Source organism: Aptenodytes forsteri, unplaced genomic scaffold, assembly GCF_000699145.1.
Source record: "Aptenodytes forsteri isolate BGI_AS27 unplaced genomic scaffold, ASM69914v1 Scaffold309, whole genome shotgun sequence".
Taxonomy (NCBI): Eukaryota; Metazoa; Chordata; class Aves; order Sphenisciformes; family Spheniscidae; genus Aptenodytes; species Aptenodytes forsteri.
Genome location: NW_008795857.1, coordinates 2,023,232 through 2,042,161, shown reverse-complemented (window position 1 = coordinate 2,042,161; position 18,930 = coordinate 2,023,232). Strand labels below are relative to the sequence as shown.

General features: G+C 41.2%; 1 protein-coding gene across 1 annotated transcript in view; it reads right to left on the bottom strand.

The window, feature by feature from the left end:
- The window catches only part of KIF6 (kinesin family member 6), a 209,533-nt gene extending 196,117 nt beyond the window's left edge, over window positions 1–13,416 (bottom strand). The window contains exon 1 of the mRNA XM_009283804.2: window positions 13,199–13,416. Within this exon, the coding sequence (XP_009282079.2) occupies window positions 13,199–13,416 (218 nt within the window). The remainder of the gene's footprint in view (window positions 1–13,198) is intronic.
- Window positions 13,417–18,930: the final 5,514 nt, after the last annotated feature.

Sequence of the window (18,930 nt, the reverse complement as noted above, 5' to 3'; positions counted from 1 at the left end):
GTAGTGCTTACACTAGTCAAGGACTTTTCAGCTTCTCATGCCCTGCCAGCAAGAAGCTGGGAGGGGGCACAGCCAGGACAGCTGACCCAAACTGGCCAAAGGGATATTCCATACCATATGACGTCATGCTCAGTATACAAACTAGGGGGAGTTGGCTGAGGGGGCAGTGACCGCTGCTCAGGAACTGGCTGGGCATCGGTTGGCAATGGTGAGCAATTGCATTATGTATCACTTGTTTTGTATATTCTTTTGTCATTGTTGTTGTTGTTGTTGTTTTTATTATTATTATTATTTTCCCTTCCTTTTCTGTCCTATTAAACTGTCTTTATCTCAACCCACAAATTTTTTCTTTTTTCCCAATTCTCTCCCCCATCCCCCTGGGGAGGGGGAGTGAACAAAGAGCTGTGTGGTGTTTAGCTGCCTGCTGGGTTAAACCACAACAATCTATCTATACAGTTTGCCAGTTCTAAGGTATTAATGTTTGATGATGAAACATTTGCTTTTTTGTTGTTAATAATATCTGGTAGCATCGGGTAACTTGCTTGCTGTTAAAAATAGTCCTGAGCCAAACAGTGCTCCTTCAACTGTGAAAGCAAAGTTCTTATCTATAAAACTCTCTGTGTTGACATAAAAATACTTCTGAGAATGGAAATAAGTGATTTTTTTCAGAAGTAAGACTAAATTCAATGTTCTCTGTGATCTTTTTTGAGAATAACAGTACGGGGTATCTGTGCTGCAGGGTTTCAGCTTGTTTATCTTCATGTGAATTTGTACCAGTAGATCCAGAAATTTCCGTTTTCAATGGCCCTGCACCAGCATTTGATTCTCACTGTATAGAAGTCCTGCAGGAAGAACTTCATAACAGCTGTTGTGGAATGTGCAGAGGTGTAGAGAGCTTGACTAAGCTGTTCACAACCTGGCAGCCCTTTCCTCCTCAACGCAACAATAAGGACTTACTTCTGAATGTTGGAAATAGTATTAAGAGAGATGAGTGGGATTCACTGTTACTGCCTTTGCCACTTGTATATTTGAGAACTGTTTAAATAAGTATGGTCTCTGGAAAGCAACATCTTATGTTTTGTGTGTCCATTTGACTGTTTTGGCCTTTCTGACACTTGCCTTGAGTATGCATCTTTCCTGTCCTAAGAAACAATACATTTGGCATCCCAAATCAGAAAAGTGTACAAAGACTTACGTAATTACATCCATACCAGTGATTTTCTCTCTTCTGTAAGCTAATTCCATGTAACTTACGTTAGTTTAACATGACATGACATGCACACAGAAAAGTATTAGCCATTTCCTTGTACTACTTAAAAGAATTTTCCTGCTATCAAAGTATTCAGGAAGACAAGCACAATCATCAGAAATAATTGCTTGGTTGTTGTCTTTAGCCCATATGAAACAAATTATCTGAAACCCTGTCAAATCAGGTACTCCAAGAACAGAGAAGGATAAAGCAAGACACATCTTCATGTAAGATTATTCTTCAATATCTTATACACACTTGTGTATCAGAGACACAAGCACTGAATAAATTCGTTGTTCTTCAGTTTTTCCAGTCTGAGGAGCTCACAGGTCTTTACAAAGAGGAATGAGATTAACCTCATAGCATCCATGTCAAGCACTCAATTCTGTAATTCCCATTTTGCAGATGAAGAAAAAGGCCCAGAGAAATGAAGAATTCTGTCAAAGAGACTAAAACATATGTATGTGTTTTACACACACTGCCACTTTCACGTCTTGACTAAGTTGATCCAAATGTAATTAAATTGTTACACCTTCCTGGATCTGCCAAATTAATTTGGGAAAAAAAAAGGTACAGGAACAAAACTTTTAATTTTTAGATAATTCCTGTACCTAATAAGGACAAGAATCTTCTAGTAACAATTTTTATGACATAAATTTTATGAAATGACACAAAAAGTTATAAAATTATTTGTTTAAGCCTGTCACCGTTCTGTCTATACTTGAAATAATCAAAGAAAATGACAAATCAAAGATACATAGCCTTTTCTTGTGAAACTGGTTAATAAAGTTTTATCTGAACTGGTTCACCACTGCTAATTTTCATTAATGGTCTGTCTTCTTCTATAAATGGGTACATCAGAACAAAATGGACTAATTTAGAGCACATTTGACAATATGTTTTATCTTGGTCTTAGAATATGCTGAGCATCCCAACTTTGTTTATTTCAAACTACTTTGGGATCCTAAGGAACACATTCAGGGATTCAGGAGATCAGTGGGTTTAGACATATGAGAATTGTTATTCTGGTTTGTTTTTTAGAATTTTCAGCTCATCAGGTTTAGTGAAGTTTTGGATGGGTTTTTATTGTGTGAAACACAATAGCCATCCCATTACATAATATAACCCTGCACTTACTTACCCTAGTGAGGTACCTCTTTTCCTTCTTGTGCTCCAGGGACAATTTTAAACCCCCCTTGGGGGGGGGGTGTTATCTCTGGCTTCTTTGAACCCCCCCCCTTCTGTTCAGTTCAAGTTTTTTTTAAGCTTCCTCTGCTCAGTTCTGGTCTCTGCATCTGCTGCTGTTTAAAGACGATGAGGCAAAAGAGTCCAAACTTATCAATCCACTCAGCTGTGGGCTCATTCCTTTGACACACTCCCACTCTCAGCATCTTCAGCAAAATCAGTATTTGTAGCTGCCTGCAAGATACTTCTTCACAGTTGTCTCCTCTCTTAAAGAGGCTGCAAAACTCATTTGCCAATCTTTGTATTCATGAGACTTGAGTCCCAATTCTGTGTAGTGTTTGTGAAAATAATATGGAAGTAGCAATTGTCTCTTCTTCTAAGGACAGTCATAGCTGATGAGCGTCTCATTGTTTTGTTTGCTTTACTTCAGACACAAAAACCTGGTGCTGTGGGATATTGAATATCTTGAACTGTGGCTAAATCAACAGTGACTAAGACCCTGGAGAGTCAGTATGCTCTTAGCATAAGTTTGTAAAGCTGTTGTTCTTGCCTGTCTTCACCAGAAGCCTGATTATACTGCTGTCATATGTCACCCTTCCAAGCCTAGTGCAAAACTGGATTCTTCAAATGAGTATTCTATCTTCAAACCTTCACTCATTTATAAGACCAGGTTTCATTTTACCTGGAAAGAAAAAAAAAGAAAAATCTGGAGTTCGGTGGCTTTCTGTTTAATGCTGTGAGTTTACTCGTTTCTATAGATTATTAGGCAGGTGGTAGAAACATATGTTCACAGTAAATGTATATGTCACATGAGAATTATTTCTTCATTTTTGGTATTTAATAAGTACAAAAGAGACAGAATACCTAAATGTTATGATTTCATTTTGTTCTGTTTGCTTGTTTCATTTCTTATGTTATAAAAGATTGATATTATCAGTCAAGATCCTGTGCTTTTATCCTATAGGCAGGCTTTCTTAATTCCTTCTTCTGCAGGTGAGGTAACCAAGGATACAGGAGGTCACTTTTGGCTGGTCTGGTAATAAAACTTGGGGCTCAAGCGTAGTGGTCTCTACAGTTCATATATCTTCCAAGAATAATTGTGCCAAGTCTTTGTGCCTACGTCCATAATACTGTACCATGCTTCAGAAGCAGAACTCAAGAACTTTCTTTTATTTTCCTGCCTGAGAAGACACTTGCATATGTCATGGTCAAACTGCATTACATCTTGAAATGGCAACATCACAAGAGGAGAGCAGTATGGTGACATGACAGCAGTAGAGTAAAACTCCTGTATTCAGGAGGCTTCAGGGATTATGCTGATCTCTCATAAATTCAGTAGGATTACATGTGCAAAAATTTTGGAATTGGTACTTTTTTTTTTCTTGTTTAATTAGCAAATAGTATAGAAAGAACAACAGTAAAGAACATAAGCATTTGTAAACTAAAGCACCCAAAAGTGTGGAAGTGCCAAAATTAAAGCACCAGCTCTGACTGTGTGCTCACATTTTATAGATACTTGCTTCATCCCATGCATCAGGCTCACATCAACTGTGGCAAGAGCCACAAGGAGAAAGAGAATTGTGTTGGGCTAAATGTCTTGAACTAAAATGCAGGCAGCTGGGTTCCATCCCATGTTCTGCCACAGCTGTTTTACATGGGTAGTGGATAAACGTATCCGTATAGTAATGTGTTTGGTATCTGTCATTTTCCAACATTTGATTTTCCAACCTTGGCATTCTTTCAATGTTATTAAAAATGTAATGTAGTTAGCTGTAGATCATTACTTCTTTCAGGTTTACTGGTTCAACTCTGTGGGCCACTGATGTACTTGCATCCACGCCCACAGAAGAGATTTTCTGAAAAGTTGTTTTAAACCATTGTAGGAAGTGACTCAGGATAATTGCTAGTCTAATAGGCTCTCTTGGCTTCCTGGAGTCTTTTAAAAATAAATTCTTTGCAAAAAGTGGGAATGTCTAGGAAAGAAAAGAAAAAAATTATGCCAGTCAAGACACTTACATTTGATACAGTCCCCATAATTTAACTCTCCTTCCAACCCAGGCTCCCCTGATGTTTTGTAACACATGATGATTGCTGTAATATGGTATATCATTGGTGGCATTTCTGTCTGCATGGTTGTCTACTGTGTGCATACGTTTTTTTCCCCCAAGTTGTATCTCTGGCTTCTTTGAAGTATCTGTTCTTTAACAGTCGTCAATCCAGTATGTGTGTGAAAGAAGCCAAGAAACTGTTGTCCCACAACGCTCTCAAAGGACCCTGGTTAACCTGAACTTGCGATATAGTTTTTGGTGGAAAACAAAATGAATCTAAGTTAGCTCTGGGAATAGCTACTTGGGCTGTGATATATAACAAAAATGTTGTTTAATTGTGATATTATATATCTGCAGAACAATTTTAGTTTACAACTGTCCAAATAGTCCGGCCTACTCAATTCTCTTTGGTCTAGCTGACTGCTGCAAAGGAGTCAGAGCCTAGCCACAACTCCCTGTGTGGGACAGAGCTCACTCTTTCCTGTCTCCTCTTCTGGCAGCGGTGGAGGCAGGGTGTTCTCAGCCCATGCTGCCTTCTGTCCACCCCCATGTATGAGTACGGTCCATCAAGGCTAAGACTGTTGCTAAATTTAGTTTGAGGAGTTCAGTCTGTCCCTCAGTCTCCAAGTTCAGTCGCAGTGTGCTGCAGAGATGCTGGCTTTGTAAGTCTTACTCTAACACTGCACTACTTTTAATTGGAAGCACTCCTTCAGTTGTGTGAGCCTCATTCTCCCCTGATTCTCATATTTTGTTAGCTTTGATACTGGAGGAAACTGAGTCTAAAATGCTGTCACTTCATTGCCTAACTGTAAATACAGGTTTATCCAGTGCCATGCATTGATTATGATACTCGGACACTTACCATCCTCTGCACGATCCTGTGTGGCTAAAGAGACACCGTAACACTGTGTTACGGTGCCAGAAGGTGCTTCCTTCCCCCTTTCCTGATATGCAGGGTACAATCCCTTGCATGGGACAAGGATAGCTGTGGCAGTGTCTTAGAATGATCCTTCTTGCTGGCACATGTGTATCTGCAACACATCACCAGCTTCCCTACCCATCACTTAAACTGTTCACTTGCACCTGGTAAGCCATGGTACTGCTTCAGGCCTTGGAAATTAAGACATCTACGAGATCTGTAAGTGGTTTCACTCCAGTCAGTGCAGTGGAGAATTAAATCTGGAGGCCAAAAGCACACAGAGAATAGAATTCTGTCATGCAAAATGAAAGGAAAATCACCGGGTGGATTTAAAAACTATGGCCAAGGCTGTGTGCATCTGAGGACAAAGATAGAGCTCTCTGCATGCTTTGGTGTGTGCTATTCTTTTGAACATATGCCATAACTTTGCATTTCCTGACTTCAGTGGATTGGAAAAAAACCTGGCAGGTTCCCAAAACTGAAATATATGCAGAAATAACATTCATAGCCATACCAGTGCAAGGGAAAAAACCCAGCAACTGGAACAACCTCATGCTTCAGGGTGTAAAGTGATCAACTGTGGTGTTCAAGAAAGAATTTCTCCTCCCTCTTTACCCCCCGTTTCTTATGTAATATTCCAGCCCACAACTGGCTGGATGTAGTGTGTTTTCCATTCTTCATGCTCTGAATCAGCAGGTATCTAACCACTGCTTGAGGCAGTGTACTAGACTAGAGAGCTGAATGGTCTGTTCCACTATGGCAGCAAGAATAGTATTTTAATACGGTTTCATTTCCTTTGGTTTATTATTTTGTTATGTATCACTAAGGGAGTAACGACAACTGGACTGCTATGTGAACATGTATTAAGACTGGTTGGGATCTGAGGAACACATGCTCTCTTGTTTTGTCAGTCATGCACTAGTGATGCAGAGGGTCTCTGTTCTCTCTTTTTTAGGGCTGAGTAATGCCTATGCTTGTGTTGGTCCAGTGCACAAAGTTGATTTTCACCCTCCAAAAGTGCCTGCCTCTAGTATCTTTTGGTAGAAGTACTGTTTTAAATAAATTATGTTTAAAATGGAGCAAATTGTGCCCCATGCACACTCCCAGTCCAATGGAGAGGGTTTTCCTGTGTAGGAAACAGGAATATAGATTGCCCACAGATGGGATCTTTGTGCTCTTCATATCGTGGTGTTGTGTTCTAAAAAGGGCTCCTGTTGCATCTTGTGGAAGTGAGTCTTACGTGATTCAGTGCAGAGGTTATGAATATACAACAATACAACTGGCTAGTCTTCCTTTCACTTCCATAAAGAAATGCAACAGGTTCATAGAGATACTGTCTTAATCTGCAGTAACTGGAATGTTGTAGCACTTCTGATGGGATGGATGTTTCTACCTTAACAACTACATGTTAAGAGGCATATCCCTTCAGGACAGAAATGAAATGCACTACTGGACACAGGTTAATAGCAGCTTTCACTGTCATTGTCCATATCATGTATGGGTAAACAGAGCATTTCAGTCTCTTGGCATTTCAATCTTGCTGCAGTCTTTTGAAATAAAGAAATCCCGTTTGTGCTTGGGTCACACTGTAAGACAGGCTGTAGTTATTAATGCTTTACTTCTGTGTGATAGTCAGGATTTCCACGTTCCTCCTTTTCCTCTCTCTAGGGAGAAGATGTAATATAATCCTATAAATTAAACAGAGAAAGCAGGAGTCATGGATAGCTATCTCATCTTCAGCAAACACCAGGAGCCTTTACCGTGCTTTAAAGAGTTTATTAACCACAGGAGCTGAGTCAATGAAGGCTGCTGGGAGGTGGAACTACCCATAAGGACCAGCTCTGGTATCCTACAGAGAAGTCCTGAATCACTCTGCCCTTTAGAGTTCCCTGTGGATATCTATGGGGCAAGCTGCCAACAGGTAGCAACGTAACTCCAGGGTTGATCTTCTAGTATGCAGCATGGCAGGATGGGGACTCATGCCCTGAATTATCCTTGTTGATCTTAAGTAGACAAGTGGCAAATCTGGTAGCCAGAGGGGACAACACCACCACTTGTTCAATGCTTGGATTGCATTGTCAAAACTGGGTTCTTTTTATTATTTTTCATTATATATGAAAACATTTTACTTCCTTTGCTTGACAGAATACTGCTTTGGGGCTGGGAATATTTTCTTGTTCCTGCATCTGCCAGATTCTTAGACCCATCTTTTAAGTATAAAGGTGGAAATCTTTTCAAAGAGACACCATTTTCTTCTGGAATTTATCTCAAGGCTTTTGGTCATAGTGATGATACGGCAATGTATGGGGCTACCTGCCATTAGAAAATTATCAGAGCAAACTTGATTTTAAGCCTTTTGAAGTTGATCAGATGATTTTTATTGATTTCAAAGAGCCCTGGCTCATGCCCAAAAGTGATGATGGTAGAGCAGAAAAGAGAAAGCATATGTATATGAAAAAACTAATCCACACAGCCCCAAATGGTAAATTTGCTCTGCCAGTAAGTTGCACAGAAAAGAACCTTGGCTTTACATTTTGAAATAGCACTCACATCTCCAAAAGTGGTACCAAGACACATACTTCTTATAACTGTTTACAAATGGAAATGATGGGGTATAAAAAAAAATAACAGTTGCTTATAATAGCAGCACATTTGTAGACTCCTCCAGCAAATGTTGAATAAGTTTTGAATTTCTTAAAAAGGTCTGCCTGTAATCAGGCAAGGCTCATTCAAGGACTTTCAACATATATCACTTCACCTTCAGACCTCAGTTTCCTCCTCTCTTAGATGGGACTACTGATACTTACAGGCTTATAGCCAAGCTCAGCTCCTAAATGCAAAACAAAGAGGTCTTATCAGTCCAAATTTATCATCGCTTGCCTCAGCAGGATTATACCATGAAAGCATTTCACTCTTCAAGTACTGCTTAACGTTAATGCTAATACTTCTGCATCAGTTTTTGCACTAGCATCTCTTCTCTTCTTCGTAACACTGTAAGCGGCTTTCACAGCAGGTGAAATGTGTCGTACTGTACTGTACCAAAGAAATAATAGAAATAGAGATGCAAATAGGCAGAGCATAATAGAGATCAAAGATCAAATGAATTTTCTGAGCTGGTATTCATCTGAGATGAGACACTTCTAGAAGGTATTTTGAAGTTAGGTGGGAAGCTGACCCACATGCCTGGGAACACATTCCAGCTGGAAGGGTTTAGTGCAAAACTGAAAGAGGATGTGGACAAGATGCTTGGAAGAGCTGTTTCACTCCTGTTTTAGTTAAATCCAGTCAAAGCCTGGACACAGCAGAGGGCTGTGGGCTGGGAGTGCGTGTGTGTGGGGGAGACTTCTTTGCCAGGCTTGATTTGAACACTGTTTAGGCACAGCTGAGAGGCTGGAAAATACCGCTTTCCAAATGGGGACTTTCATGACAGATAGTTACATCCTGGGTGTGGATATAATATATCATGGGCAGAAAAGTACAGGGATTGTCTTTTGCCAGGGACTTATACAACCACATCTGTAGTTCCCCACCGTTTCCTCCCTGACCCCCCTTGGAGGGGTTTTCTATCCAAAATGGTAAAAATTACAAATCCCAAAAAACTGCAATCTGAGCTCTACCTAGAGAAACTTTTATATCGTTCATTCCATAAATATCTCTTAGAGGCTGTCTGACGTCAGAGGATTTGGAGAGAGAGGCTGGTCTGAAAGTGAAAACAGCAGCAGTTCCAGTCTCACTACAACAGCACAGCCAGCGAGAGGAGCAGCACAGGCATTTCTCTATGTGGATTACAGGACTGCAGAACAGGGAGGAACTGCGCAGAGACACGGGCACTACAGTGTAAGTGCAGCTGCTGAAGCAAATCTCCTGTTTTTTCTTGTTTTCAAGAACAAATCCCTGCAAGTACCGCTTGTCTTTCTTTTCTTTTTTTTCTCCTCTGAAATATCCTGAAGCCAGCTTGGCAGCACACGGGATTCAGGTTTAGCTTAATTGCTTCTCCCAAAGGTATGCAGAGGGGCTGACAGTGCAGGCTTTTGTACTCTTCTGTATGTGCATGGGAGTGACAGGGGATGAGGGAGGTCGAAGGAGAGAGAGAGGGAGGGAAGGACGTATCTTTGGAAGACTACAAAATTAACTGAAATTCAGCTCCTTCATGTTCTGGTAGCAGGATAGCAAAATCCCAAATAAGCCCTAGGCAAAACCCAACTTCCTTAGGCAACTCCACAATGCAGGATTTCTTTTTTAACTCTTTAATCCCTTGTCATATTATGCAGCAAGCAGTTCCTCTTTCCTTATGAGGATGACAGGCAATTTCCTGGCTCCCTGCCAATGAAGTCCTGTCCCACTCTGTTTGCCAGGCTACTGACAATAACAGATCCTAGCACGAGTGTGGGGTGTCACTCGCTAAATCTGATGAATTTAGCACCTTGAGCCCGTACTAACTTTATACTAAGGGCTCTCCAAAGAACCCGCTGCTTCTACAGAGGAAAGAGGCATCTCTCACATCCAAAAACTAGCTGTAACAGGGTCATACGTGAAGGAGGCAGCTACTACAAAGAGAATCTCCCTGTGAAAAACCTGCAGAGGTACTGCTACAGACACATGGTGCAGGTCCCAAGGAAAGCTAGTGATTCTTAAAAATTTTTTTTTTTATTTACCTCAGCAGTCCAGAGATTCCCAAGCTTACTCCATAAGAAGGTAGTGTTTTCAGTGGGGCGCTCACCTGTATTTATTTACAATTAAAATTCAGTGCTTCATTCATGTAATTAATTTTACCTCCCCCACTTCACACCTGGATGTCCCTTCTTCATTCCCTGAGTAGAGACGGGAGCAGTTCTGGGGACAGCTGTGGAGGCAGCTGTCCTCTTCATTGGCATCTTCTGTAATGAGACCCATGACAGAAACAGCTATTTCCCCAGGTGGGTGGAAGAGTTTGAGGCCTTCTGTGTGAAGCTGACATACTTAGCTAGCACTTGTAACTTTAGAAAGCTCTTTGCCAGTGAGAGGGTGGTTGGTTTGTGCAGTTGCTGGAAGGAGAGATGACGCCCTTGAATACAAACACAAAGCTGGGCTGAGAAGCAGGAGCTATGTGAATTGCACAATATAATGCACTGTGTTGTTAGTAATTGGCTTCAGCCAACAAGCAGTCACAAGAAAGGCTGTTGCGAGTCAGCGCTCCCTGGGCTGAGTTGTTTTGGTGATGGAATAAGTCTGCAAATACTTTTCCTCTTGAGGGTGGCAGAGTAGGTTGCTGGGGCAGGGAGAAGGAAGAAAAGGAGGAAAGGTGAGGATTGGGAGGAGAGAGTTTTGCAGGGATCTCCCCTGCAAAATGAAATTGAGCAAGTCTGGTTAGCTGTGCTGAAAGCAACTGCAGGTTGATGTAACCACTGTGCTGGCTAATGTAAGGGGGGTAGCCTTTACTGGGCAGATGTTCAAGGTCTAATCCCCACTAAGGGTTGCCATGCCATGCCATGTAAAGCAAGCTAGGCTGAGCTGGAGAAAAAGCAACCGTACTGACTGCATGTGTGAGGGAGCATGTGTTCTCAGAGCCAGATCCTGGAGGCATGTACTTTGGAAGTGAAGTCTCCAGACCTGGAAGGAATCGGTTTGGGATCTGGGCTGCTTTGCCATGACATGTCAGAATCCTTTTCCTGTCCTCCATTTATTTCTTATTAGATTTTGTTTCCAGTAGCCTAGCAGCTCCTTTTCCAAGAAGCTGCTTTATTTTCTTAGCAACAGCCTAGTCACATTGGCTGGCAATGTGAAAGAAAAAAAATCCTTAAGAAATGTAGTAACTTGTTAGAAACCTGTATGCCCCAATAAAAGCTTGAGAGCTGTCACAGCCAAGACAAGTGTCTCTGAGCCACAGACACTTTTACCTGGTTCAGCAGTTAGTCTGTCTGAAGTGCATTGGGCAATACAGAACTAATATATACAGAACTGCTGAAAGCTGAGAGGGTGAGAAGAGGAACTAAGGGGGAGATAATTCCAGATTTGGGGTGTATTAAGCTGACTGCTTCTTTTCTGTCTCGCGATTCCTCTCTTTGTCCTCCAGCTCAGCATCCCACTAGTGAGCGACACTACCTGCAGGGGTTTGCAAGTCTGGAAGTTCCTTGTGGGCTGTTAGTCTTGGTTCAGGGGGAAAGTTGCACACTGAGTGGAAGGGTGGGAGGAGGAATGGGGAAGGAGATACTGATCTGGCAGGAGATAAATTTAGTGTCTCATGAGAATGCATGGGTCATCACTCAGCATCCTTGAGTTTCGATGAGGTTATACCAGCCAGGAAATTGCTAGTTCTTCTACTGGTGGACACTGACCCTGGAAGCAAGAGAAACAAACACAATATGGACAGGGAAGACATCTTTTCAGTTTTGCTTTGTGAAACAGAAAGCAATTCCCTGTCGGAGCTTGTGACAATCACAGTGCAACCCTGAGGTTATAAAAGTCTATATTATGTGTTACGAAGTGCAGTCTCATGGCTTCACAGAGCTGAGTAAGCAAATTCTCTAGATATCCTAGTGGCCTTACCACACTGTATCACTTGTCTGCTGCTATTGCTGCTGTTTATTTTAGTTGTGCTCCTTATGTGTAATGGAGATCATTCTGTTCATCTTGAAATCAGTCACAAAAATTTTTCTTACCAAGTCCAGACGTGGCGTGCACTGACTATTTTATTGGCAGGGAGGCACGGCAAGAGTTGAACAGCATCTTGAAAGCATCTCCCAGATAGCTTGGTTTCGCTCCATCTGCCTTAGTTGACATAAAATTCCCCCAAGGTCCAGTGGAATCCCAGAAACCGATCTAGTCCCTCCAGGCCAGCCATCTGACCTAGCGATTGAGCAATCAGGGGACACCATTTCCTGACACTTAGGGGAAGGATGCGTGGGAGGTTTGGCTCTCAGCACTTTAATTGCTGTGAATTTTCAAACCTGGGTCAATCCTATGGAGATCTGACCCTCTCTCTCTTCCCTGCCCCTGCAGCCCCCAGGCAAGCACAGCGTGTTCCTAAATTAAAAGAAAGCTGACTGCTCTGATTTCCATTGGATGAAGGTGTTTACGTGTATTTTCCTGTACTTTTTGTTGTGTTGATGATTGGCAGTGGCATCTCTTATGGCTTTTCCATTTTACCAGTTCTGTTCCCTAATAACACACTTTGAACTGAGGCATTTGCAGAAAACTGGTAGTAGTAGGACTTTATATATATACTAACATGCAGTAGATCTGATGCATTTCTCATCTTTCTGCAATTCCACTTAACAATGAAGTTACTTCTGTTTGGCACTACTCTGAGTCGTTATCAGGCTGAGGACTTGTTATCTTCCAAGCTCTGTATAGGTATTAAATTTCATAATGCTACGTAAATTAGTCAAATGGGATTTATTGTGTTGGATTCTCAGCCAGTGAAAATAGGTATGGGGGCTCCAGTGTAGTTATGACAAATGTATTCCAGCTGAGGATTTGGCCCAGTGTCTTCAGACTGGTAAAGAGTGACTTGAGGCACAGACAGTGCAAGTCTGCTCTCATCTGTACTAGTGAAAGTTTTTTGTAGCTCTGTATTGTTCAAGAAACTTATTCCAGGCTTCAATTACAAGTAAGCTCAAGTAGCATCAGAATTTGGTCCAGAGAAACTGAGGCCCAAGTTGTGCAAAGTAACCTGTAATTTTGGCTCTTTATTTTTAGTGTCTTGTTAAGGCACCAAGACACTCGAAAATTGAGACAGCCAAAATTATAAGCTGCTTTTGAAATGCTGGCTGACTGACTTGGGCAAATCTACAGATAGATTTGATTCTTCTCACATACTTTTTACAGCAGTGTAACTCTTTGAAGGTCAGTGGAGCTACTGCTGTTTTACAGCAGTAGAAGTCACAGAGGAATGTGTCCCATGTTGCCAGAAGCTCCCATGAGCTTCGGTATGTCAGTCCTGTACTCATGTTCTGCTTTTCCTTGACATGTCCCGTCTTTGGGATGTAGACAAGGATGTACCCATCTTTGATTTGCTGAGAACCACATAGCCACATGCCCATGAACACATCACATGCTGAGCAGCACTACTGGTAGTGCAGCCTCAAGCTTACTTAGTGCTGTGTGTTAAATCTGTACCTGATGATGGTCAAACAGGCTTTTCCCTCCCTTAGGCTTTGTGTCTGGTGTGTAAGTTGCCCAAAGTTCATGTTCCATGTTAGATTTATATTTTCAATTTTCCACGTGGTATTTCAACACTTGAGATTTTGGCTTCTCTGGTGATCTCTATGGTGTCAGATAATGTCTTCTAGTAGTAGGAGTTTTCTAGACTTTGGACAACGTGGAGTAACAAATCTGACCAGGAGAAGCTCATGTTTTTTGGATTTAGTAGAAGAGTTACTCTGAGAATATGACAGGCTTATACCAGTGATAAGGTTTCTCTGGAGTTAGGAATTAGAGAGACTTAAGGTGTAAAGAAGGAAGTAGATAAGAAAGGGACGTGATCAGAAGGCTTGCTGGAATTCAAGGAGTGGGAGCTGGAGATCAGAAGGATGTGTTTAGACTGCATGAAAATGGAAATAGAAGTAACCTTGAGGAACTGAGAAAAACTTGGCAGCAAGAGAAGAATAGGCTCCCTCCCTGAATAACAAGTGCTTGCTCACTTCCCAGTTTTGCTGGCTTCAAAGCAATAATCACTGTAGTTGATATTTCTGCTCGTGAGCTTTGAAGTTCGCATTTGTTTTTGTTGAAGAGTATTTTTCTCTTCACTGTGTCCCAAGATGACTTAAATCCAGGCAATGCATGTGCCAGCCCAGCTCTTCTTTGAACTAGGGACAAAGCTGATTTGTGAGACCCAACAACTCTATTCTGTCTTCTTGGTATATTACTTTTTTTAAGGAGGCATGAACAAGGACTCATTTTTACTGTTACGGCTTTTATTATTCAAGGCAGTGAACAAGCCTGATTTGGGGGGCTTTGTATTTTGTTTGCTGTGTGGAGGGGCAATGTTTTTAGCAGCTTAAACGATTGAATTAATGAGCCATGATGTCTTAAGAGACGGAAATTTACACAGTGCTCTGTTCATCCTTGAAGAAAGTGGTCAGGTCCAATTTAACTTTTTAAGATCTGATCTGAAGATGTGTCCCCAGGACATTTTCATAAATTAAATACACAAACATACACACATGTGCGTGCAAAAGGGAGAAGGAACATTTCTGCCAAGGACCACAATCCAGGTTGGATTTCATTGTGAAAAAGTCATGCAAGGATACATTTCAAGGGTTTAATATCATGTGGCAGGATTCCTTTCTCCCAAGACAAAGCTGTGGGAAGAGATGAAAAATCTTGGAGGATGGGTCCACTGGTAGCTATTAAACATGATAATCTGGCTGTACTCCCATCTCCAAGTCCTAAACAACTAAAAGGATTGAGCAGGGGTGGGATCAGACTATGTATGGTATTTTTAGATGCTTTCCTTAACCATCTGCAGCTGACCATTGCTTGGAGATAGAGTACTGGTTTAGATAGACTTCTGATCTGACTCTATGTACTCATTTTTATATTTCTGTGGTCTTCGAGAGAGAAAACACTGTGAAGATCCTCTGATGTTTCAGCTATTCCACGAGGGAGAAACAGTCATATCTGTAAGATGTGGGCTGAGGAACTTAACCAAGTACATCACAAACCTCCACAAACTTACTCACATTTTAGAGTCCTTTAAGTGTCAAGAATGCACATGAAGAAACTATACCTTCATTTTTAGCACTGTGTCTTCTTGTCAGTGAAAAAAGTGACCAGCACGTCTCCTTGTTCCCCAGTTCAAAAGTGGATTACAAACAGTGACCATTTTTTTCAGAAAGGATTTCATTTGCTAACCCCCCTCCAGTTATTTTTAGAAATGCTTTGCATTTTCTTTTGCATTTAAATATTTCTCTAAATCTGAACATTTCGAACAGGCTTACTCATCAATAGTATGATTATTGCTGATATTTTCATAAATAACAAGTATTTTGGGTGCTTCCATTTTCCAGGAAAGCTCAGTGCTTAAAAAAAAAAAATTAGGCTATTTTTAGGTGTTTCAGGCTGGTCTTGAAAAATCATTAATCTCTTTGCACGCTCTTGGCCCTGTACTGTCATCTGTTTTCTTTCAAATCTCCAGAAGGCTGTGACAGAAATACGTGGGAATTCCATGTTGCTCTGCATCAGCCTGCCAGTTCTGCTCATTTCCTTGTCAGGTTGAAGGGAGCAACCTTTTCAAGAAGGAATGAAACTACTGTGGAGCTGTATAAGCATCCTTGCCTCTGCTGATCTGTGCATAGAAGTTTCCTGGACTCTTGTAGAGGTGTAACATGATTTCCCTCTAACATAAAGCTGTTTTTTTCCCCAAGAATGTTACAACAGTCCAGTCCCTCTGAAAACATGTAGTCAATAAATCATCAGCCTACAACGCAGTAAGTTCTGTACTTTCCACTGGTTTAAGATCAAACCCTGAATGCTGCGGGTATTGTATGCTCATTAGCCAGATGATTGTTTCTGATGGAGCTGGAGCAATCTCAATGGACTGTTCCTATTTAACTAGTAGGAGTTAAATGATGAGAATATTTTCTTGTCTGCAATCATACACTATACAAATATGTGAGGATAGGTCACATATATATAGTTAGATAAAGTTAGCAATTTATTCTTTGCATTCAGCACTTTCCTTTGGAAAATTTCCAAGCACTTTACAAATATTAATGGATTCAGCATTTTGGGAAACTGAGGCACAGCTTTCTCAGATGTCTGCAACCTGGTGGGAGTCTGTACTACCATATAAATGCTCTCACTGCAGGTAAGTTAAAGACCCTTTTTTTTAGCTATCTTTATGTCCTCTGAAGTGTTAGTTTAACAAAGCCATAGCAATTAAACTAAAATATTATAACAACATCTTTATCATTATGTTGCATTTAGCTTCCTGCCTGGTAGACAAGCCATATATTCACCAACATCATACTTCTCCCAGAATGCAAGTATATCACCCTGCTGCAGAGTGGGTACTCCTCCCCTTTCTTTCTCCCTCCCCCATATCTGTGCTGTGGCTTCCCAGAGCCTCTAGCTATAATCCCCTGTTCTTCTTCCTACTCTCCACCCTTCATTTAGGTTTTTGCCTATACTGAGAGTATGAAACTTAGGTACTGCTGATAATGATTGTAAGAGATCTGCCCTAACTAGGTGGAATGGATTTATTTGTTAGATTAAACAGCATACATCTGTAGAGAAGGTTTGCCAGGGTATCATTCTTCCTTACAAACGTTGTCAGGAATGGGGCCATCCACTAGTGCAGACAGTCTTGGTTTTCTCACTGAGTCACTGACCATTAAGCTGGGATGCCTGGACTGTGAGTACCCTGCTTAAATCCATTTGGCAGAATCCTGACCCCCTCCAGGCAGGTGACCCCATCAGCATCTGCACAACAGATGAAAGAAAGCAAGATCTTGACCAAACACGAGGGGACTTCAGTCCTTTGCTACTTTTGCAGCCGTGTATACAGCGGGAACCAATTAAACTATGTTTCTAACAGCTGAATGCACAGAGAGACAGTTGGTTTTGTTCTTGCCTGTGCTCTGATCTGTCAGCATCCTCCTGCACTGTTATGCAGGGATAGAGTAATAACCATGCTAGGGCACTGCCAATATGAACTGTCTTCCAACTGTGCCCTACTGAGATATGAACTTGCCCTCATTGCTTGTTTCATACTTTTACTGCCCTGTGGGTCAGGCATCCCAATGAGTGAATCCCTCTGGCTCTGTTGTAGAGGCCCTGAAATGTGTTGCCAATGACAGCAGTACAAAGCTTGACCTTAGCCTTTCATCGTCAGCAGGATTCAGGCAGTCTGTATGAATGTTACGAAGTCTTTGGCACTCACCATTACTAAGTTATAGGGAGAAAAACAGATGCATTTTCTGACTAGGTGAAATTTTCCTTGGGGGACCCATGAATTGTTTTCCAGCTGTGTCTGGGCTTATCTAGAATAGCTTCATGTACCTGCTGGAGGACATGTGTTAAGCTTTAAATGTCCTACTGTGCCCTTCATGATGCATTTTATGTTTAAACAGAGGCAAAATTTAGCAAGCAACTCCTCACTGCCTCGTCCTCTGCTTACTTACAGTGGTGATGTTTAGTATGTTCACATCTATTGGGACATCTCCAGAGGCCCATACTCTTTCTGATTTACACATCTGTTAGTGTAGCTAAGCTACTGGGAAATGGGAGCCTTATCTAAGAAAATACTTACTCTAAATACAAGCTAGAGTTGACCTAACATAATATATTAATATTTTCATATGGTATCACTGTACTTTTAATAAAAAGCAGTTTAAGAATGCTACTTCATCAGTCTTGAGAGTCAATTTTTCAATTACCAGCCTCGATTTTTGCAAGATATATCAACATACAATGCAGATTACATACATATTAATATTTCATTTTTTCTCACTTTGACAGATATAAACATATTATCTGTAGCTGTATGTATTTTTATCCACAGAGCATGAATATTCAAATAAGACTAGACTAAATTATGATCTCTAGAATCAGATATCAGAGGTCAGGGAGATGATATTATACCTCTGTACAATGAAATACCTAATTTGTCATTGTCAGCTGCTTTAAACTAAGAGTGAAAATGGCTGCCTCACTTCAGACTGGAAAACTTATGTAATTCTGCTTCCCACTGGTCACTTGAAAAGTCCTATGTTAATGTGTGACAGTATTGGAATAAATGTGCTGTGGAGTCTGCTGGACTACGTGTCTGTTATGCAGTTGTCTGTGATTGTAGGAAACAAGACGTGATGACCTTGTAGTCCTATGCTCCCATGAATGCACATGACACAGAATCCAATTGACCACCCTACAGGCTCTGGTGACATGTGAAGTGCAGCAAATTAAAATGGAAGCAGATGGCGAAAAAGTCCCCTCTGTGTTTTGCCTTGTCTTTTCTTTCAGGGATGTTGCCTTAAGTCTTTGATCCAAATAGCCTGCTGAGGAAATATGTCTCTGAGCTATGATGAAACAACACTAGGAACACTGTGTTCAATTCTGGGTACTCAACACTAAGTGGTTACACAGTGATGGGGAGAGATAGGCAACCTTCATTTTTCCTTTGAGCACTCATTAGTCATGGTGTCTTGAGATTGTTTAGCTCTTTCAGGAATAAACTTAATTCACAAAGAAGCTAGAGGAAGCTGGGCAGTTTGGTGCCAGACTGGGGGGCAACGCCTCCAGAGAAATGGGAAATACTCTTTGACTTCCATTAGAAAGTCTCCCATTGTTAATCTTGGGCTTGCTTCTGCTGGCAGACCACTGCCATTAACTGCCATTAACTGTTTGTGTGACTTGGGGTATGTGCTTTCCAGTGTGCTATCTATCTATCTGTCTATCTGTTTGTTTGTTTGCTTGTAATGGAACAGCCCAGGCTGCATAGATGTATAAGCTTTATTTTCTAGGTTTCCTGTTTAAACTGTGTGACCCTAAGTCCCTGAGCTCTCTCGGTTCCTGTATTTGTGGCTTTTGGACTTTTAAAGCTGAAGTTC